General features: G+C 36.2%; 2 protein-coding genes across 8 annotated transcripts in view; one reads left to right on the top strand and one right to left on the bottom strand.

Moving 5' to 3' along the window:
• LOC105231691 (maternal protein pumilio) overlaps nucleotides 1-23,957 on the top strand; it is a 417,346-nt gene that overhangs the window by 135,540 nt on the left and 257,849 nt on the right. The gene's annotated exons all lie outside the window — the stretch shown is intronic.
• Nucleotides 3,767-7,005, bottom strand: LOC105231607 (dendritic arbor reduction protein 1). The gene is made up of 2 exons (XM_011213004.4): nucleotides 6,193-7,005; nucleotides 3,767-6,074 (listed from the first exon to the last, which is right to left on the bottom strand). The coding sequence occupies exons 1-2, from the start codon at nucleotides 6,279-6,281 to the stop codon at nucleotides 4,358-4,360; spliced, it is 1,806 nt and encodes a 601-aa protein (XP_011211306.2). The 5' UTR covers nucleotides 6,282-7,005; the 3' UTR covers nucleotides 3,767-4,357.

The raw sequence follows: 23,957 nt of genomic DNA, 5'->3' as shown, positions 1-23,957 counted from the left end.
CAACATATTTTTGGACGCTTTTATGCTATAAAATATGTCACTTTCTTTTCTACATATTGTACACGTAAAAAAAATAATTTGCGCGCGTAAAAGTATGCAACACTTTTTGAATTCAAATTTTATTCAAATTGTTTTCACTTCACAATATTTACTAAAAGCGCGCATGTCGCATTTTGCTTTAATTCTCTGAAATGCTTTATTACTCGTATTTCGCAAATAAAAACTTTGGCTTAAATAGTGAAAATTTTATTGTGACGCTTTTATGCTCAGCGCTTGCATTTTACGGCATACCGCAGCGTAACTTTTGGTGCGCCATCTATATATTTTAAGTGTGCTTAGTGGTATGACATAAAATTTCGCTTACCAGAGAGGCATTAATATAGTTTTTATTTCATGCAATTAGCAGCTGTTCCCAGTGTTGATATCACAAAGCGCTCAGCTGTCTCCGACAGCCGTTTTGACAGCTTTTTTTTTTTCATTGCCACATGAGCTTTTTTTTTTGTTTTTTTTTGGTATTTTCTCCCTTTTTTTTAACTTTAATTGGCAGAAATTAAGCATATTTTTTATATCTTATTATAAATATATAAACTAAACAGCCCATAGCGCATTTACATTTACGGAATTTACATTTGGTCTTAACAGTAACTGTGTCACATTGCATTGCTTATAAGTTGCGAACTCAATCTAAACGGTATTAATTGAAATGTATCGTATTGCGGTGACGTTGGTTGTGATGTATGGTTGAAATGGTATTTATATCCTTCTCCCTGGGGTTGCTCGCTTGCCTCAAACAATATGTGCTTCGCTGCCCTCTATACGTAGCGGTATGTGTGAACCACAGGCGGTCTATTTTGTTGTCTTTGTGCCAATGTTAGGTTAATTGAATTTTTGTGACAATTTCATTATATGCATAGCATTACGTAATTAAATCCGCGGGGTACAGTTAACATTTTAATGTCTCAATTAAGTGATTCCTGGCATTATTGCTGCTGTGTCGTGGCTGAGTATTTATTGAAAATAAATTTAAGGAAATTGTTTGTTTGCGTATGAAGCAATTTACTTAATGTTGCTTCATAAGATGGTGACTACAATGTTTTTGTTTTAAACAAATTTATGTATACTAGCCAGTGATCAATGGACATTTATCACTTGTGGGATTTTATATACTTGTCAGTTAGAAAAAGTCTTACATTTGTGAAGGTTTTTTTGAAGATTACATTTAATTTAGTACAAAAACAGAAGTTATATACATTTACGGAATTATCTGTACTTAATAAACGACCATTCATTTTGAAAAATTTTGAAATTGCTGGTTTCCATAGCTCTACCTAAGAATTTAGCTTAAACTCGTTCCCTAATATTGCCTTCGCTTGAAGAGAAGATCGGGGATACAGAGATAAGCAGCTATATGGAAGGACTTAAACTAATTAATCGAGTGGGAGTTGGTGTTTCTTCGGCAAAATTAGATACCAGCAACGCCTTACGTATGTACTATAACATATAATACCATTGGAATGTCTTCAACTCGGAGATTACAACATCTAATGAAAAAGACTTCTTGTCTTGACAATGAGTGTACTCACAACAGAGAATATGAGTATACTTTGATCCCACTAAAATTTCTTTCTATGATATGCTGAGTGGATATAGAATTTCGATGATTTTTTTAGTTGGCATGACAGTTCTATTGAAAAGTGCACGGCCTACCATAGTAAACAAAAAACACATCTTTTTAGACAAAATTGTTTTTTTTTTTTTTTAATGTTTTCGTTACCATTTTGCAGTACGATTTGTCGTTTGTTTCAAAAAAAGGGCCCAAGTGCGGCGATGACTTCTTCATTCGACGAAAATTTCTGCCCAGCGTGCATTCTTTTGCGATCTGAGAACAGGCAACAGTCGTTGGGGGCTAGATCTGGAGAATACGGTAGATGCGGAACATATTCGAAGCTCAATTCATGGATTTTTGGAATCATTTTCACTGACTTCTGACACCATGCTTTTCCTTGTTCAAATGAGGACGTTTTCGGCGATTTCGTTCTTCAAACGAACCAATAACGCCATGTAATAGTCGTTGTTGCTGTCCTTGCTTTTACAGTGAAATCAATAAAAAATATTCCATGTGCATCACAGTTTAATTCTAGTAGCGCCATCTATGTGTTCAGCCAGGCACCTTACAATTGACATTGACATTTTATTGTTTTGATTTGACACTTAGAGTAAAGTGACCTGTAGTTCGACGACCACGGAACTGCAGAGCTCTAGTTATAAGCTACATATTGGGTAATCGAAAAAGTAATTTCGTATTTTTAATCAAACTTCATTTCTTTTTTTATGTTTATACGAGCGCTGTCCGTTAAATAACCGACCTCAACGTGAAGCTAGCGGCACATCTGAAAAAAAGGTTTCTACTTCAAATTGTGCATATTATAATAGCTACTCGCCAAAATTTCAGGAATTCATCTTGTGCAATTATCTGTTGACAGTCGTTTTTGTGAGTCTATTTCGGTGATTTCCCCAAAATGGAAAAAATTGAATATCGAGCTGTAATTAAATTTTTATTTTTGAAAGGCAATACGCCTTCACAAATCAAAGATGAGTTGGACTCTGTGTATGGTGACTCTGCACCATCGTTTACCACCGTAAAATTTTGGGCAGCTGAATTTAAACGTGGTCGCAGGAGCTTGGAAGATGATGAACGTCCTGGGCGTCCAAAAACTGTAACCACTAACGATAACATCGCTAAAGTTCATCAATTGGTACTAGACGACCGCCGGATTAAAGTTAGGGAAATAGCTGAGGTTATGAAGATGTCAAAAGAAACTGTTTGTCCCATATTAAACCAAGATTTGGGCATGAGAAAGCTGTCCGCGCGTTGGGTACCGCGTTTGCTTACGCTAGACCACAAACGTGCGCGCATGAACATTTCCAGCGCTCTGTTGGCTCAGTTTAGAGGCAATAAGACCGAGTTTTGGCGCCGATTGATAACTGTAGACGAAACTTGGATTCATCATTATACGCCCGAAACAAAAAACCAATCTAAACAGTGGATTGAAAAGGGGGAACCAGCCCCAAAAAAACCTAAAGCTGTGTATTCGGCTGGGAAAGTGATGGCGAGTGTTTTTTGGGACAGCCATGGAATTATTTGTATCGACTATCTTGAAAAAGGAAAAACTATAACAGGAGCATACTACGCATCATTATTGGACAAGTTAAAGGAAGAAATTTCGAAAAATCGGCCACATTTGCAAAAAAAGAAAGTCTTGTTCCACCAAGACAACGCACCATCTCACACCTCAACAGTCGCCATGGCGAAAATCCACGAATTGCGGTTCGAACTGCTTGACCATCCACCTTATTCACTGGATCTCGCACCAAGCGACTTTTTTTTGTTTCCTCAACTTAAAACTGCGCTCGGCGGCCTGAGATTTTCGTCAAATGAGGAGGCAATCTCTTTCGTGAACTCGTATTTTGCAGACAAAGACGCCAAGAACTATTTGGAAGGGTTGCAGAGATGGGAGCATCGCTGGGAGAAGTGTGTGGAGTTACAAGGAGACTATGTAGAAAAAAAAAAAATTGAAAAAGTCGCGTGCATCATGGTTAGGTCGGTTATTTATCGGACAGCCCTTGTACTAAAAAATAAATAAACTAATATGTATCATTTTGGTCGACCACTTCTTGTCGTTTTTCCGCTAGAGACATTATTCCATCATAATTTTTTTTTTTTTTTTTTGGTTAACCACTATATGGTATGACACAATGTGATTGGTACGACTGCAACGACATCTATTGACAAAATACGAAAATACTTTTTCGACTATCCAATACTAAGAAGTAAAATCCTCTAATGAACTTTTCAACCGTTTTGCTTAGACTTTATTTTCAAACTTAAACATGCTTGGCGTTACTATTACCTTAACTTGATAGGGGAATGTCAATAAATTAAGCTAATCGCAAATGTGATAACTCTCCGACTGGCCGTAAATCCACTTAACCTGCTGGTGCTGCGCTAACCAATCTAAAATTGTATATTGCTGTTGCTGCTTCTGCTTCTGCTCTACACAACACACTTGTCTAAGCAATTTATACGCAGCTGCAGCTAGGGAATATGGGAATAGTCGTGCGATGTTGCAATTACCATAGCACAACACTACTAACAACTAATGGTATTATACGCCTACAAGATCGGGCTGCCAAAGCGAAAGGCGTAGTGATGAAGTTGGTGTTGTTGTTATTGTGGATATTTGTATCGGGGATATATGTAGTTAGTCACCACGGCAGCAAATGAAGTTATTCAACTGACCAGTGACAATTCTAGTCGTTGCCGTCGTTGAGCGTCTCGTCGCCGAAGCAAAAGCAATTATTGCGTCAGAATGCGATTTCGATTTAGCTTTCCTTTGATGCGGTTTTTGCGTTTCTTGTAGCGTGTTGACATCGGGTACTTGTGATGCTGCTGCTGCCTGTTCGGCTGCGGTTGTGTTGTTGGTGTCTGCTGGTCATCAAAGTCACTTGCAGTTGGACCGACGACATTAATTGGTTGTGCTGTGGTGATTAGTTGTTGTTGTAGCTGTAGAGGCTGCTGTAACTGCTGATGACCCGCAATGCCAAATGACTGTGTAGCTGTGTAACGGTTTTGTTGCGTATGCCGGTGTTGTTGTTGCTGTTGCAATTGTCGATATGGTCGCCGTTTGTGTTGTGTTGCTGTCGCTGGTGTCGATGGTATGACCGCATATGCTCCATAGGCTGTTGTCGGCTGATAACTAACCGGATTAACACCTACCTTGCCGTCACCTTCAATGCCGGCAAAGTAGTTGTTCTTGTGGCTATTGTAACCGAATTGCTCCACGTCATCATCGTAGTCATTAGCGCCGCTACTGTAGGCGGTCGGGGAGGGTGGGGGCGCGGTGGTCGTTGGAGGGCGGCTGGAAAAGTACAGCGACACATCATCATCGTTGTCATAGTCGTGTTCGTGGTCATCGTCAGCACCGCTGGCGCCGTCATTTGTGTCTTCAACTTCGTTGGAATCGGCGTCATCAGTGTCGAGCTCGTCTTCATCGGATGTGGCGGTAGTATAAATGTCATTAGTGTTGTAGTGCTGCTTGTTTTTGTAATGCATATGCGGATGATAGTTGTGGTAGTTATTGTTGTTGTTGCTACTAATTACTGGTGGTGCTCTCAACATTTGCGCTTGCGGCTTGGCCTGTTGTTGCATAAAGTAGCTAGCGCCATAGAATTGTGGCTGATGTTTATGTTGTTGTTGTTGTTTTTGTTGCTGTTGATATTGTTGTCGCATTAGCTGCAACTGCTGTTGCTGCTGTAATAATTGTATGCTTTGTTGTTGTGGCGTTGAGTTTAAGGCGTATGTGGCAGCAGCATCTCCTATTTCCGCCAGCCCCGCCCCCCGATATTTCTTCTTGCGCCGAAAACTTGCCGTCGGATATTTACCGTTCGCATAAGTACGTTGCAGTTCGGCTAAAAAGTCATCCGTCAACAACGTGTTTGTTTCAGTAGCACCGCTCGCGCTATTGCCATCTTCGTGCTCACCACTCGTGCCGCCCGATGTAGCCGCTGCCGCTGCCGCCGCTGCTGCCAAAGCGCCCATTAGTTCCATATGTTGCACGAGCTGTTGCGTGCCGCCCGGCATAGTCAACATGTCCTCTTGTTGTTGTATATTTTCATGCGGGTTCGCCTCGCCGGCGCTGCCAAATAACGCCGGACCATAGTTGCTCTTCAAATCGACAACAGATATCGGCTGTGCTGCTGCCGGTGTATACAACAGGTGCTCGGCCATGCCGCCGGCACTCAACTCATCGCCGTATGCAGTCGCCATTTCATGGGGATTGTGTGACATGATTATTGGTGGCGTCGCTGGGGTTGGCCTTACGGCTCTGCGGCCGTGTTTGGCTGCTTGATTTGGATACTGGGCGGCGTGTAGTTGCGGCTGGTAGTACGGCTTGTGTAGGTTATGGTAATGGTGATGTGGCAAGTGGTGGTACTTGTGGTGGCTAAGTTGCTGCGAGGGTTTGCGTGATTTATGTTTCCGCGCCACCTCCGGCATTCGCACTTTGATGTGCACACTGGCAACAGCAAATGAGTGAGGACAACAAAATAAAAGGAATAAAATAATAATAATATTGTATTGGCACGACGTTTATGCAACACCAAAATACAGCAATTATCTTCACTCATACTCACTGTTCATCGTCGTCGGCTGCGCGGGACCAGCCCACATTCAGCACACACAGTACACACACCACGGCCAGCCACGCGTAACAGTCGGGCATGCTACCACACTGTAAACCGTGTCTCCAAGAATTGCACAGCACATACGCTTTGCGCTCTAAAGCTTCCCTTAACACTAACAGTGGTTTTTATCCTTTTCAAATATATATTTTTAAATTATTCCTTTTCTAGGCTTGCCGACTTGCTCTCAAGCATTTGTTATCCTTACGTCCGCATTTGCTCAATCGTTTATTACTAATGACAATTTCGCAACGCTCGCGGTTACTTTTATTTGTGTGCATTTCTCCAGCACCCAGTTATACATTCTCCCTTCCACATGAGATTGCAGCACTTTCTTTAGCGGTTCATCGCCGTCAAATGGCGTCCATCGTCCAACGTCTAACGTTGCATGTATTATTGTTTTTGCGCCGCGTATTTGCATGCATATGTTGCCTATTTGCTTGTTGTTGTTTCCCTGCTGTTTGTTGTGGAGTATTGCTCCATTTCACGAGATCAAATTTCGTTCATTGCTCACGGAGCATTGTAGTTGGTTCCAAAGTGATTGCACTCACTGGTGGTTCACGTAGCCAAATGCACTCTAAAAAAATATTTTCTTCGCTGTGGAATTATTCCAATTATCACAGTCGATAACCTGGATTCGAGATTCTTTAAGCATTCTATAAAGGGGTTCCAATAAAAAATGATGGTGATGAAGAGCAAACCGGAATATTTTAGACTAATTTTCACGGTTTTGCTGCTTAGTTCATTGGGTATTTGAGGTTAGGTTAGGTTAATCTGGTAGGTTTATAAGCCCCACATAGACCAGTTTGGTCCTTTGCGATACCAAATGGAGTCCACTTGCTAACTCCAAGGAGAGTCATCGTTTAGGTTGCCAGCGCTCGACGCAAATGCTAACAGACTATGCGGTCTCATTGTCGATACTTCCTTCATTGTATCATACTGTGGGGACTCCAGATGCTTACAGCGTAGTCTTGCCAATTCGGGACAAGTGTATGAGAGATGCTCCATTGTTTGCCTTGCTGTAGCTGCAGTTCTCTCGATCTGTCAGCTCCATTTAGCAGGCGTGAATTGTCACCAGACTGACCAGTTAGTATTCTCATCATGTTCCTACAGTCTCTTCTATCGAGTGACAATAAGAATTTTGTGTACTTCCGATCTACCGTTTTGTAGATAACTTTTGTAGTTTCGCACCCAGGTAGCTCGTTTTGATTTTCTTCACCATATTAAACTTGTCGGGGTGTCTGTCCAGAGCGGTAACAACGGAAACTGTAGAGACAATGAGCTCGAAAGTAAGGTCACCCACAGCGAATTTCTTTCAGAGTGGACGAGTTCCACTGACTTCGTGTATTTGGGTGCTGGATCTATGAGTTTGCGTTCAACATGTATGCAACCAGCAGTTTTGTTGCTGCGAAATCATTCTGACCGAGAAGGGAACGTAAAAGTTGCTAGCTCATAGCAAGGTTCAAAAAGCCGCAGTGCTAGTCATCCTAAATGGAGACTGTGTCATTGCTAATCCAGCGGTGAGGCTAAAGTTTTTGAAGGACTCAATTTGTCAAGATTGCTATGAGGAAGATCGGACGTTCTTTTTCTTATATTTCTAGGGGTTCTATCACACAGCGGACAAACGTGTTTAGCTGTCAAATTGGCGTGATTTCGTGGTCTCACGAGACATCAGCCGATTCACCTTACCTAATCTAACCTTCCATATTGAAATAGGAAGAAATATTATGACTTTACGTGTCTTAAAGTATATATTGTAAGCCTTTGTTTTTCTACTTCAAGTGTTCCACAAGTTCAATTACCTATTTCAGCCTGATCTACTACAATTAATTAAATTTCTCTGAGTGCATACTTTTTATTGCATATTTTGCTTTTCATAGACGACCATCTATCCGGACTTGCAAGCATTGTCTGGGTTTTCTTTAGCTCATATTTCGCTGTGCCGCATCCAAAGCATCCAAAGATGGTTATACGCAAATGCATTGCATTTATTGTTGTTTTAAACATGAAACTTACATCAGTAAGCATAATATAAATCTATGTTCGATCCATTTGTTCCACTATGCGTAGACATACATACATAATATATATATATGTATAGTTATGTAGACTGATATATTTGTTCAAATTCACTTTCGAATTCATCGATGCTGCCAATGCACAATTATATCGCTGGCTCTGTTCGTTCAAATGAAGGTCAAACAACACCACCAGCAATAATTATACTGACATTATTATGGCTTTGAAAAATTCATAAATACCTGAGTGTGCGAATTGCGTGCAAAATGAAAGTTAAAAAGTGAGATTTTATGATATAATCGATTATTACTTAGCGCGCTACAAAGAGCAAATCATCTTTTCTTAGAGAAAATCAAACAAATCCGTCATATTTTCTTGCGCTGTCGTGTGTCCTCCGCTTCGTTCAGGATAAGCATAAGCGCTAACTGCACTTTTCCAACACCTGAGCGTAGTTGGTGAGCATTTGTGCGCTGCCTCTTTCCCATTCATTGGAAAGAAGCTAAGAAAATAAGTCGTTATTAATTCTTAGTAAATATATACATATATATACTTAAGTGTTTTTTCTGTGGAAGAGAGGAAAGAAGGGTTAGTGTCTTTGCTTGTTGATACCCTTCAGTTAAGTTTATCGAAGTATTAGCAAAGCATTTGAAGAGTTAAGAGATTACATTTTAGCGAATAAGGAAATTCAACAATTTCATTGCGACTTTTTAGAATTCACAAATGATGCGAGTGAAAGCTTACTAGTGGATTAGATAAGTATAATATTACATAAGGTAATGATGAGAAAGAAAAATGAGAAAAAATTTGCCTCTTATAGTGTGGGGATAAAAAATATATTATACTTTCATTGTCTGAAAGTTAAAAGCACTTAAATATTAAATGGTTCTTGAATTTTCTCGCTTTAAATGGCGAACTGGAATTGTACATAATTATAGGCTTTTTGTGTTTGTTTTTAGCTAAAATCAGCTTAAATTCACAACAATTCAAATTTACCAAGCGATGTAGAAAAATCGCAAAATTTTAAACGTAAATTCTCACAAACCACACGTGACTATTACGAAATACATATTACTATTTGTAATTGGAAACCTTTTAATGAAACCTACGTAGTAAAATGCTGACAAAGGCATTTAGCGTAGTTGAAATACGAACGTAAACGGATGCCAGCGGTCAACTGTGACTTACGTCGCATACAAAAAAACAGAGTTGCATAAATGGCAATGTGCTTCACACTTTTACTAAGCTCATATATGAAGATAAGATTTCTATGTGCGACAAACGCATGCTCTAATGATTGTCTGACCGCACATAACTGAATTGTTTTTTTTTTATTTTTTATTTAATTATTTATTTATTTATTTATTTATTTTTATTTATTTATTTATTTTTTTTATTTTTTTTTTATTTATTTTTTTTATTTATTTTTTTTTTATTTATTTTGTTTTTATATTTATTTTTTTTTATTTTTTTTTATTTTTTTTTTTAATTTTTTTTTTTATTTTTTATTTTTAATTTTTTTTTGTTTTTTATTATTATTTTTTTTTTTGTTTTTTTTTCTGTTTTTTATTATTATTTTTTTATTTATTTTTTATTTTTTTTATTTTTTTTTTTAATTTTTTTTTTATTTTTTATTTTTATTTTTTATTTTTATTTTTTATTTTATTTTTTTATTTCCCTTCAAGCAATCACAGACCAATAAAGCCAGTTTTCCGTTAGCTTCATAAAATTACCCAAAGTTAAGTAGCTAAGTTGTTTAACTTATCATGTCGCCTATCTAAAAAACATCTCTTTGTCGGGCATATCTATTGTGATATCCTAAAAGAGATGATTTTTGGAAAACCCAAAAATATTGTTCTTTTTTTCTTGCCAAAAGCCGATGTCTGATCAGTTTTAAAACATGGTAGGTCGAAAAAGAAACGCGTTCAAAGATAAACTGTTCCAACTGATGGAGCTGTTGGATCTTTGAATCTGTGCTGTGTGAGATATACGACGTCATTGACATAGTTCAGAGAATTAAAAGACAGCTCAGGTCGTCCGAAAGGACGAACACACTCCAGCTCTGAAAGTATTCGAACAGTACATGCCAGAAGAAGCAGAGGAAGAGGAAGACTTCCATAGGTTATCAGCTGGAGATGGACCTGGCTCCACTTGTTATCTCGAATTGGCTCCAAATTGCAAAAATAAGAAAGTGCTGGCGCATTGTTGTTAACTCCGCTATAACCACGTAAGATGTAGACATTAAAAAAGAAGCACCGAATTTCATTCTGCAGATCTTAGTTAGGGCCGACGAAGGTTGTTGCACTCTTTAACTCAAAGTTTAACGCTCCTTCAATGAACTGGCTTTATTAAGCATGCTGTCTGAGATACCTACTGTTCATCGTTTATTTAAGATCATTTAAGAATTTGGTATGAAATGTGCGCAAAGCAAGCACAAAAGCGAGCAGCAAGATTTAAACCTATTAGAAAACATAATAGGCGTGAAGATTAACAAGTCATGATTATAAATATATAGTATTTTGTGTAGCTATGAACATAAGTACTCACTTACATACTTCTCAGCTAGCTTCATGAAAGTTATTGCCAAGCGGTTTGCTTAAAAGCGTTTACTTGGCTACTAAGAATTGGTAACGAGTATTTACAAAATGCACAGTATAAAAAATTCTGAAATATTTGAATGGCAGAACGAAAGCCTAAACGTCTGCAGTTAAAAGTTTAGGCTCATGCTACCGTGGATAGTAGAAATAGACATGTGAAAAATGAAAGAACAAAATCTCGCTTAAACTTAGCACACTTACTAAGTGACAGCGATGATCCACCCCTCGTGTGCGCGTACTGAAATAAAAGAGCGGGCATAAAACATGGGTACAAAAAGAAAACTGAATCTACGGTTAATGGCTGATTATTGCTGCATCGCGCCGCCATGACCTCAAATCGTCTGCTCATGCAACAATGCTTATGTGTTCTTCCACATATGCTAAGCCATAGACGTCACGAGTGTGTAATATTATTACTATTGTAGTAAGCAACAACAACAACGACATGTCAGCAATTTGAGCTTGTCCGAACAGCGCATGCGCATTGCAGGTGGCATATTGTGTGAAGATTTCATTGTAATCAAATAGCCACTCTCGCAGTCAGCGTTGCATTTGAGTAAGTTTACGTTGCGCCTGTTGCGTTGCCATTGTCTTGGCTGTCAGGTGTTCTTTTTTGTTGATTTTATTTTTTCCCCCTAACTTGATGCTTGCTTGCCAGCCGCTGATGATCTTTGGTTTGTTTAATTTTACCGGTTCGTTGCTTCGGCGTTCACGTCAATCTCCTCCCATTGTGCGAGACATTGCATTGCAGTGAATGTCAAGTTCATGAGCGCTTGCCTGCTGTTCACATTCACATTTTCCGCGCAAAAAAAGTTTCGTTTACTTCGAAGGCTTCATTCAAGAATTGTCCATGCTGCAATTACGTGTACAGTTTGCTCGCGTTATGTTCGGTAATTGCTTACAAAGACAACTGGTATCTAGATTGACTGTTGTTTGCAATCACTAATATGAACATGAAGTATTGGTCAAGCATAGATCCATGTTATTATTATTTTTATAGTCCGTCGATTTAGCCAGGTCTACCTGTCTTTACTCATACGAGAACATCAACCAGCTCGACAGCGGCGCCTTCTCAATTAATAAACCGAATGTTCCAGTTGCATACCCTTAAATCGTAATCCTTAACACATTTGCAGGTCTCGTCATCAAAAGGGCGGTCTCTTATCCGAGACAGTTTTCTTGTTTTCGTTGATACGGTATTTTTACGCGACGGGTCCCAAACCCAGCGCACAACCTTCTCACTTTAGCTCGGCTTCAAACGGATGTTTTTTGGCTACCCAGAGGATATTTGATCTAAGACCGGATGGCTGAATCGAATTTAGTCAGGTCTCTTTGTGTCTGTCTGTATAAACACGAACTAGTTCCACACTTTTTGAGATATCATTGTGAAATTTCGTATATTTTTTTTTCCACTCAATAAGCTACTCTTTTTGATGGAACTATACAAACTGATTCAATAAAATCAAGTTTTTATGTAAGAACCCCCTTTATTTGACTAGATATTTTCATTTCAGTCACCATTATCATTATCTCAGAATCTCAAAATAAATCTTTCAGATCGTACGACTATAGCATATAGCTGCTATATTTTTCTTACGAAAAATCAATGTGATTGCCTTCGAGTACTAAAGATGGATATGCTTTTCATTAAAAGCTTTCCAAAACGTTCATCATCATTATCATTATTATCATTATCCTCATCATTATAATTATTATTATCATAATCATCATCATTGTGATTATTATGATCATAATAATCATCATTATCATCATAACTATTATCCTTTTCATCATTACCATCACCATTATCATCATCATTATCATTATCATCATCATCATCATTATCATTATCATTATCATTATCATTATCATCATCATTATCATTATCATTATCATTATCATTATCATTATCATTATCATTATCATTATCATTATCATTATCATTATCATTATCATTATCATTATCATTATCATTATCATTATCATTATCATTATCATTATCATTATCATCATCATCATCATCATCATCATCATCATCATTATCATCATCATCATTATACACTTTTATCACTTCAAATATATCACTGCAAAAAAAACGCTACAGAGAGCACCCTGTAGAAGAAAGTTATGTATAAAGCTCAGCACTCGAGACGTTAAGAGCATGAGTCCACATATTTTTTTTTTGTTTTTGTTTTCATACTCCCACGTCTTAAGCACCATTCATTAAGCCTTACGTAGCCGAAGATTTCCACGTACGACGCGGCAAAACCAACAACACTTCGCGGCAAAATATTTACGCTGGACGAGGTGTGAAATCACATGTAATTAATAAACCAATAACACGCAATTTAGCCATCGCCATCTAAGGATGAAACACGGACATCATTAAGAAACGAACAGACACTCTTTCGCACAAAGTGTGGAGAAAAGAATGCTTAGCTGCACGGCAGCTTGGCAGTAAAGCAGACACGCACAAGACAGGCTAAAAACAATTTTGCAGAATTTATTAAAAGTTCAAACAAAGTTCACTCAACTCGTGTCAATTTAATGAGATACTTCAAGAAAGCATAGCTTAAATAGAGGTTGAAAATTTCACGGAATGGACGGTGAATGGCTGAGAAGTGCGGTTTGAGAAAGCAACGGAAGCGTCGAAACGGGAAGGAGGCGTATTGTAGGCGAAGTGGAACTGTTGTATTGAATCGAACTAGACACGCACAGCGCGTAAATATGCCTGCCGAACGCTAACGCCTCCAACGGCAAATGAGATACATATGTCGGGGTTACCAGCGGTTGATGTTGCCTTGTTAGAATCAGTAACAGAAACTGACCACTGGACAACAAAGGCATTCAATAATTTTATAAACACTCAAGTTGATAGCGCTTCACATCACATAGTGTTGTTGACTTCTTTAAGCACTTTGCGTTGGCTGGCGTGGCGTTTAATGTGAAATTGATTAATTGAATTATTAATTTTGATAGTTCAACACTTTTGTGCGCTCGACACGCTATTTTTTGCGCTTCTTCCTCTACACACAAATTGTTTTTGTTGTTTGTTGTAGTCGTCGGGGCGTTCACAACGATTTGTCGGCTGTGAGTTGCTCGTGCACACATTAAGTTTTGCTATTTTATTTTTATTACTTTCCGTATTTTCTGATGGTTTTCTAATTGAAACGACATGACGCAAGCAATCAAAACAAAATTAAATCGATTATTGCTATGTCTGAGAAAGTGATTTGCGATAAGCATGCGCTGAAAGCACACACCGTTGTCTTAACTGCGAGCGCTAACTTGATAAGAATTTCAATGGTTATAAACGTCTGTGCCAAAAAAACTCCAGTAACCACAAATAATAGGATTAGGATAGGTTATAACCGGTATATAGGTATTATATAGTTATATCCGGTTGTCACGCCATACATAAACTAACTAATACTTAGTAAAACCATTCGTATTACAACAAATAATCAAATTACATCATCGAAATATACAACAAAATATCATCAACATCGAAATATAACAAATACTTAGTTCGATTGTGTTACAAGAACACCAATTACATCTGAGATTTAAGTATGAAATTTGTAACGAAAGACACGCACGTGGCAAAAGCAAAAGCGGAAAATAGATTATACTTTCTATTGGGTGGACTCAACTCAAAACTTAATGCTCTGCGTTATAATTACCGCAGCTTACAGTCTTCACATACGCAGAGAAGAAGAAAACATATCATTCACGCACAGTTAAGCAAAGGAGTGCCAATATACTAACAACTTCAGAACGAGTTAGACCAAATGAAAATCAGAAAAAAGCAGTAATGAATAAAAGTCATTATTATGATGGTGATGATGATAATGATAATATTGATGATAATGATGCTTATGGTGGCTATGATGATGATGTTACTGATGATGATGTGTTTTGCGACTTTGTAAAGTATATAACAGGTCGATTGGAAAGTCCTTGGTTCTTCAAAAGACCCGCGTATAAATTTGTCAACTGTCGGATCATTTATTTGTGATTTACGTCACTTTGAGTTAAGCAACTTTTGTTATTGTGAAAACATCTATAAAAAAAAAGAAATTTTCACAAAAAAGGCCACAAAATAATTTTGGATGACCGTAAAGTGAATTTGTTCGAGACAGCAGGCACTCTAGAGACATTAACTAAAGAGACATTAACTAAACGTATAAATCATATCATTCACGAATATTTAGATATGAGAAAGCTCAGTGCAAAGTAGGTGCAGTGCGAGTAACGACGAGTGGATGATGAGATTGAATTGACCTGCTATTTTTGATCGGAAACGACTAACCGACCCGGCTACAATCGATCACTTCGGGCAGAGTTAATAGGAAAGATTAAGACAATCGGTATGATAACCAAAAATCATTGCGAAGGTCATGGAAAATTGAACTACAAAATGCCTTACTCTGAGTCCAAAGCGAGACATATTTATGTGTAAATGAAACTCTCTAAGTTACAATAACTTTCCGTCTTCAGTTCAGCAAATTTTGAAAGACTCGAACATCCTGTATGCTTTACAAAGTAAGCTTTGATATTTATCCGCTGTCATTTTCTTCTCTTTTTGTTTTAAATGAAGTTGGCGCGCGCTCAATAGGCATTCCACAGTATTTTGGCGAAAAGTAGCCAATGTTTGTGAACGCCGTGGAAATGAATAAAGTTGGAGGGCAAAGTTAGAAATTAAGTTCGCTACATGACACTCTTTAAAATAGATTCTCAACCCGTTTTGTAGAAATGGAAAACTTGTGGCCAATGCACAACCATGCCAGCACGCAAAGGAGATCTCAACCACGTGTCTGGATTGAACGCTTTTTCTCAAATAAAAAGTGGAAAAAGGCGGTTAATATATAGATCAAGTTTCCTCGCCCATTTTATTATGTTTAAGCTATCTACGGCTTGGTTCTACTTCTATTTCAATTAAATCTTCATTTTAATTTAATTTTTGAGATTATACCAAAGAGCTCACTATATGACACTAAAATATTCTAGCACGAGAAAAATTATAAAAATATATCTTAAACCGTGGCACCAGAACTTCTTGTGCCTTGGCTAGGCTTGTAGTAAACTTGAAAAGTTTGCCAACTGCAATGGTGTGCTCGCTCAGCTAGTCAAACCGCGTGGTTCAACGTCCTCAAACGGCGATCGCCAACTATGTCGTCTGGTTTGTCGTTGACACATCTGCCATCAAGCTATGGGCTTCCGAAAGCATTTGGCCATTTTGCTTTGTCATATGCAGAGTTTTTTGTCCGCTTGTGGTGGCATAGACAACTGAAGTTATTGCAATTCATTCAGTGTGACACAGCACTTTGCTGGTGTTACGTCGTCAAAGAATAAAGACTCAACAAATTGCGGTCTCAGGAGCGTTGTGGAAGTGTAGATACACGTGCGATATGATGTAATTTGTACATACACTTACATATATGCACTTTATAAAATATGTAAATAAAATATTCATTTAGCCAAGTCCTTCTTTATATACATATGTAAGAATTTGTCCCTTAGTTTTTGAGTTATCGCTCTGAAATTTTGCACAGGTCATTTTCTCTCCAAGAAGCTGCTCATTTGTCGAAACCGCCGATATCGGACTACTATAGCATATAGCTGTCATAGAAACTGTGCGATCAGTATCAAATTCTTGTATGGAAAAGTTTTTTATTTGACGAGTTACCTTCACGGATTTTGGCGTCGCTTATTGTCCAAAGTAGTGCTAGAATTTCTGAGGAAATTGTCCAACTCGGGTTTCCGTATGAAAAACTTTTGTTTGTGACGAAATTTCTTCACGAAATTTGGCATGTATTATTGTCCACATCACCATACCATATATGTAGATTCAAATTACTGTATGGAAACTTAATTCTATGTATGCCTAAGGTATTAAAGCTTCGTTGCAGCCGAATTTAAAGTTTTTCCTTGCCATTTTTTCACTTGTCGTATTTTGTTCCAAAGTCTTTACTTCTCATCTGATTTTTTGTGGTTTCGAAAATTATCGAAGCAGGTCTGTACGTAACTCAGAGCTTTCTAAGCAAGCTCGAAAAGCTGAAAGCTGCTGATAGATGGCGCAGTGGTTGCTAAATTTTTAAAAGACCATATTAACGCTAGAATTCGAACAATAGTTTGCTGCTTTAGAGACTGTGGAAAGCACTTCAAAATACCGGGTAAAAAAAATTAGAAATGAATGAATGGAAAAGTACAATTCTTAATTGTTAACCTTTTTACATAGTTCAAAGCTCCGCTGACGCAACTGGAAATAACAATGTTCAGCTTTGATAGAAACTCAAAAATAAAAAAGATAGCAAAAGCTGTAGCAAATTATGCATTACTTTTACCATAATTACCATATATCATTAGGAGCCGCAAGCTAAATTTAACAAAAACAAAAATTACAAAATTATTTCACAAAAGCAACAAGCACTCAAATCAACAGCTTCGATAAACTAAAGCAAATTGCGCGTATTAAGTGTAGCGAGCAGCAAATGTCCGCACGGCCAAATGACGAACTCACACACACTCTCACATACACACACACTTACAAATAGTCAACCCATCGAATCAGTGCGCCGTAAATGTGCCGCCAAAGTCGTTACCAACATACCAACAGGCCAGCAATAACTCCAAATAATAATAATAATAATATTTCCAATGGAGTCGTCATGGCAAGCTGGCACTCAGTCACTGCGTAGCCTCAAATAATTGTGTGCCAAAGAAATTAACGCTTACACAAATGATGATGGCAAACACTTTGTTCTTTTTGTTGTTATGCGTTATGCTAATTCGATTTTGTTTTCTTATATTTTTTTTTAGTTTAGTGTTAAAAGTGTCAATTGCTCAGCGCAGTTTTCAAAAGGCGTGTGAAGTATGTATGTATGTGGGGTTTATATTAATTCCGACGGTTTTTGGTTTTTTTTTTTTAATTTTTTCTATGACATTTTGTGTGACAAATGTCGGTTTTTACTAATCTCTAGACTAATGAGCATAAGGAGAAAACGTTTAGCTAAACTTATTCGTGACTTAAATGTATTTACTTTCAATCAATTTCATTTACCTATGAATGAATGTCATGCTATAAGAATGAAGAACTGGTTTGTTTAAATTTGATTTTGTTAGAAATTTATGGTAGTCAGTTTTTTTCTGAATATCACTATTCAAAAATATGAGTAATACTGTTTCGATTATGCAAAAACTTGCTATTTGAAAGGTGAGCGCTAATTTGTTTCAGTTCTTTAGCGCTGAAGCGTCTTTATTTTGAAATATTTCTTTTACTAATATACTCAGTGCATGATGAGTAACCTATGTGTAGGTTACACTGGCTGGCTGTTACGCCATGCAAGTTTGTGTAATGCCAGATGGAGGTACAGTATTAATATGAGCTGAAGTTTACGTTATGTCAGAGATCAATGGTTTTGGCTATATTTAAAAAAGAATTGATATCTACTTCTAACACTTCAGCCAGTCCTTTGAAGTGCGAAGTTCGTAGACTAAGTTCTGGGTGAGGTCGGACTTAAGCAGCGGAGTTGTTCCAGCGTCGCTATCATGCAAACTTTCCTGCACTTGCTACATGTTGCATCGTTAATAATGCTCATACGGTCGGCATGTGGTGCCAGTATGTTGTGATCTGTGACCACGCCAACAAGCGTCCTGCAGTCCATTTGAGACTATGTTAGTAGAAAGATTGTGTGTTTTCTTTGCGATCATTTTCATATGGTTTTAGGGATCCTGCATGTTTCTAAGACATTCCTTCTTACACCAAACCGTCTGTCATGTCGCTGGGAAATTCTATTGTGCTTCGTTTTTAGCGTCCTGCATATTTCTTGAATCGAGTGAGATCCGGAGTAGTTGGCACTTTTGGCAATATCATCAGCTATTTCGTCTCTTCCCCATTGAGTTTCCACGTCAGTTTTCTATCCAAAACTACTCCCAGCTATTTGATATGATTCTTGGTAGTTAACTTTACCCCGTTGAGCCTGTGGGGTTTCCATGTTGGGGTCTCGTACTTCCTTGGAAATAGTACCAAAGCCGTCATATTGGAATTTACCTATAGGTTAGCCGATAATTACCGTTGTCGTATGACTTTTGGAGCGCCAATCATCATGCTACTAATTGTGTCTACGAACTTGCATAACTAGTACAGCTCTGCCTGCTAAGCAGACTCAAATTTTCTCCGAAGCTCATTTCCAACAAGTGACCATAGGAGAGGCGACAGTATATCACCTTGGGGAGTTCTATTCTGCATTAATTTTTTTGTAGTTAAGTAGGGTTTTGTCCATGAAGACATTATTAAATGCTCCGGTTTTGTCAAGAAAGACGCCCAAGCATACCATATGCCTTATGGTCCAGAGCTCTCACTCTATTTAAGTTGAATGAAAGTGGACATTAAGCCTCTTTGTTGCGAATTATTACATCTATCCAAGTTGTTTAGGCCCTTGAAAAGTCAGGGTTTCCAACTTCATGGTCGGTGTTCTCAACGTCATGGTCGGTGTTTTCAATCTCATGGCTGTGTTCTCAACTTCTCTCTCTTCAACTGTAATGTGTTTATATTTGTATTTATTTGTTTCTGAATGTTGTCACCTTATTTTTGATGTTTTATTTTCTTACTTTTCTTTAAAATTGTCTTCTTGTCTACTACACATCTCTAGTACATGACTATTGTCCACACATACGTATGTACATATATGTATGTTAGTATGTATATGTAATTTGTCGCTGAGCAACATTTGCTCACAAACTGCCGTGCCTCCAACCATACCTGAGACTTTGTTTGTTGTGTGGGTGTTGGCTAGTTCTCTTTATTTACCTTATTTATCTTCTTCAAGCAAGCATCTCACACACTCACATAGTATAAATTCATTTCTTGCGGCCTCTTTTACACCATTTTTCAATTTAATATTTATTTTTCCACTACATTGTTAGTCTAGTCTATTTGTTTCTGATTTTTTTTTTCAATTTGGTCTCTTCAGTTTGTCGGGCCTGGCATTGCTTTGATTGCTCGAATTTTTGTGTTAATATTTTTATTAGTATTTGTCTATTTGCCTATTTGTCTCAAGTTGCCCGTGTTCGCTTGTTGCGCATTCAGCTCAAAAGTTCGTGTGTCATTAACTACATACACACACACACCTATACGATTGTATGTCACCTTGCCAAGTGACAAGTTGCCGAATTACTTGTAAATGTCAATTTGCCAGCTCGGTTTGCCGCCGGGCCCACCACTGGCTCGTTGCCGATCGACGCTGTTTGGTTACTCATAACAAGTTTGTTTCTCCACCGCATTATCTACTCAGCGCTCAGACAGACACTTCACTCCTCCTTCGCGACTACTGTTTAAGTTTAAGTGTTGTTTTTATTACAAATTGTTAAGCACTTGTGGAAAGAAGTGTTATTTAAGTGTTTATTATTTTCTTTTTTCTTATTCCTTTCATTTCTTTGCACATCGCTGTTTGTCGTTCGTCGTACCCATTCTTGCTGTGCCTTCGTACATGCTCTGTGTCTTTAATACATATTTCAAGGAACATTCTTATATTTTATGTATTTTTTTCTGTGTGAATTGTTTTTTAGTAGCTCATAATTTTACTTTTTCCATTTTTCCTACTCGTTTTTTTTTTGCTCGAGTATGAGTGTGCAAGACCAGCTTTGGAAATGGTGTGAGTTTCTTGAAAATGACGTTTCTGTTGGGCTTTTTGGCGATATGATTAATTTTTAAAGCGTAAAAGGTTTCGTTTTTCTTTCTTAATTATTATTTTTTTATTTTTTTTACAGTTTGTTTTTAATTTTGTTATTTTAATTTTTTTATTAAATTTTTTTTAAATTTTTTTAGTTGAAATTTTTTTTAATATTTGACTATTAAATTAAAAAGTTAAAACTTTTTTAAATGTATAAATTTTTTTTTTTATTTTTTTTATAAATATTTTTTTTTTTTTTTATTTTGATTTATTTTTTATTTCAAATAATTTTTTAATTGAAATTTCTTTAAAATTGTCTACATTTTTGTTTTAATTGACTTTTTTTAAGTCTTTTTTTAAATTTAAAAACATTTTTTTAGTTACATTGTATATGTAAATGTACATATGCATTTATAATTTTTTTTTTTATAATTTAAATTGCGTATACGACGGTTTGTGTTAATTTTTATTGATTGGAAAAAACACTTTATTTTTATTTTTTGTTTTTTTCTTTTAATAAAATATTTTTTAGGTAAAAGAAGTTTAATTTTTTTTCCTTTATACACATTTTAATATTTTTTTTTGCTTAAAATATTTTTTATTTCAAATAATTTTTTACTTTTTTAATTTCCAATATTTTTTTTATATTTATTTTTTTTTTATTTTCTTATACTTTTTTTTATATTTATTTTTTTATATTTATTTTTTTTATGTTTTTATATTTATTTTTTATATTTTTTTATATTTATTTTTTATATTTTTTTAAATTTATTTTTTTATATTTATTTTTTATTTTTTTATATTTTTTGAAATTTTTTTGTTTAATTTTTTTTTAATTTTTTTAAAATTTTTTTTTTAAATATAGTTTTATTTTTTTTTAATATTTTTTTTATTTTTTTTAATATTTTTTTTTATTTTTTTTTTTTAATTTTTTTTTTAAATTTTTTTTTTTAATTTTTTTTTTAATTTTTTTTTTAATTTTTTTTTTTATAATTTTTGCGTTTTTTTTTTGTAATTTTTACTTTTTTATTTGCTTCATAGATTGTTTTTGTTTTTTCCTTGAAATAATTTTTAAGTTTTTTTTTTTATTTTATATTTTTGGTTTGTAATTTCATTTTGCAGCTCCTAACAGATCTATGAAGTCTTGCTGCTTGCCATACTCATACAAATATGGCTTATAGTTCTGCTCAAGCTTAAGTAGGTCCACTCAACTTCTCTCAACTACTTCGTCTTATTTTCCCATAATTGTTCCGGTCATTAACCATATGAAGTTCGTCGTACTCTTCAAAATTGTCACTTCAAGTGCTTCTAAGATTTAGTACGTAGCTACTTAGTGGTCGTCATATAAATTGCAGATGATTTTGCCTGTTAGGAGAGACAACTATTTGATTATGTGCCGTCATGGCGTCATTGATTGTGTGTTGGAAGTGTACTATTCTCTTGGCCGAAAAACACACATAAAGTTTATTCACGTCAAAAACAGAAAATTGCGGCAATTCATAGACTGTTAATTCTAAACAAAAAATATATAACTTCGTTTTAATTATAAAAATATTTTAATTAAAAATTTAAGAAAGTCAGGCAACATATTCACAAGTAAGATTTGACCAAGTGCAGTAACTGCTTACAGTATATTAATGTCTGTATGAATACTGCGCAGAATACAGAATACAAAATCGCACTCGAAGTCTAGGAACATTTGACGTGTTAATATACTGTGCTTGAATACCGAAGCTGAGACAAAACTTAAACGCTTCAGCTCTGTAATTTATAAATCACTTTTATCTACTTCAATTTTAAAATTTTCCTAATAAGTTTAAAATATGAAACAAATACATATATTGATAAAATTTCGTTTTTCCTTCTCTTTTCAGGTAAAATACATAGTCTCTGGCATTTATGCTTCTTTTCATAGCTCCGTATAATATAAATATGTAGTATATTTAAATAGTTATAAATACTGTATACCATTTCCACATGTCAGTGAGCAGAAAACTAGTAAGATAAGCAAAAGAGTTTTACATATGAAAATCATGTGTGAGGGATTATATCCACATTTCAATTTAAAAAAATCGATTATTTATTTTAGTCAAGCATCGAAACTTATGATAAATCAAGGTACATATGCTCTGAAATTTTTAAATTGATCCTTTAAGTAGCTTCGGAGATCTGAGTGTATTTATAAGAATTTGAGAAAAATTGCTCCGAAATGGCTGGATCGCTCGATCTAAAATTTTCAAACGATTTTTTATAAAAAAAAAAATATTTTTGAAAATAATTGAATAACTAAGATTTTAAGTTACTCTGAAGTAAATTTTTTCTCACAAAAACGACTTTTTGGAAAAACCAAAATGTTGACTATAGTCCTTCGATCATTGCCTATATTGATCTTTTGAATATAATATTTTTTTGTTTCAGCGCTAGTTTACTGAAAATATGGCAACATCTCCGTTGCAAACTGACGACCTTTACAATTGACATGGCGCACAAATATTTTGCCATGTACTTGTTTTATAGTATTATCCCCGCAGTACTCCCCGCATATCAATTTATTAATTTACACCCTAAATAAATATCTCAACTTCATAGTTTAACACTCGAACCAAAGAGAAATAGTCTGAAGGGCGTTGTTATTCACACCAGCAACATGTGCAACAACTTATATGTGTATATATTCGTACATATGTGTAGTTATATGTGGCATGTGGTTGCAAGCGCATGTCTCTAGTGTTCGTGTATGCCGTCAGCAGGCAAAGCGACAGTTCGCCACTGCGTCATATCCACCACTTACGCGACCACTTCAACGCTTCACCGAGATTACTGCTGCTTGTTGCATGCCATGCCAAGCCACTGTGGCCCAAAGTTTATTACTGCTAGCAAATTGCTTTTAAAATTCAATATGCAACAGACGCGTTGGCTGTGCACCCAAATTGCTATGGGACAGTTGGTGGTGCAGAGCGTGGAAATTCAAGGAAAATCAAATTAAATTCGTCGAAAATGAACGATAATTGCCCGAGGAAAGAAACAGAAAACTGAAAGATGCATATTTTTTTTTTAATGATTTCCACCCGTTTGCTGCAACTGCAGTGACAAATTGTATTTTTTATGAAACAGCTGCGTTGAATCTCAAAGCAAATTTTGACTTCGACGCTTCATGATCAGGCTAAAATTTGTTAAAGCTGATTTTTTCTGCAGCAAGCCAGTGTGTAGCATAGTTTTTGGCGTTAACGCGTTGGGCCTTTAAAAAGTCATTCAAGGCTCATTGTCCGTTTAATATGTAATCGGACTTTAAAGGAGAATTAGTGTGTGTTTGAGGAGAAGTATATAACTACATATACCATATATGTACATATGTACGTATATCTATATATCGTCAGATAAAATGTGAAATATCGTAAGAACACTTTGCATAAGTTTACAGGCGACGGAA

The sequence above is a fragment of the Bactrocera dorsalis genome, chromosome 2 (assembly GCF_023373825.1).
Source record: "Bactrocera dorsalis isolate Fly_Bdor chromosome 2, ASM2337382v1, whole genome shotgun sequence".
NCBI classification, from domain to species: domain Eukaryota; kingdom Metazoa; phylum Arthropoda; class Insecta; order Diptera; family Tephritidae; genus Bactrocera; species Bactrocera dorsalis.
Note: the sequence above shows the minus strand (reverse complement) of the source record. Positions and strands in the feature narration are given on the sequence as shown.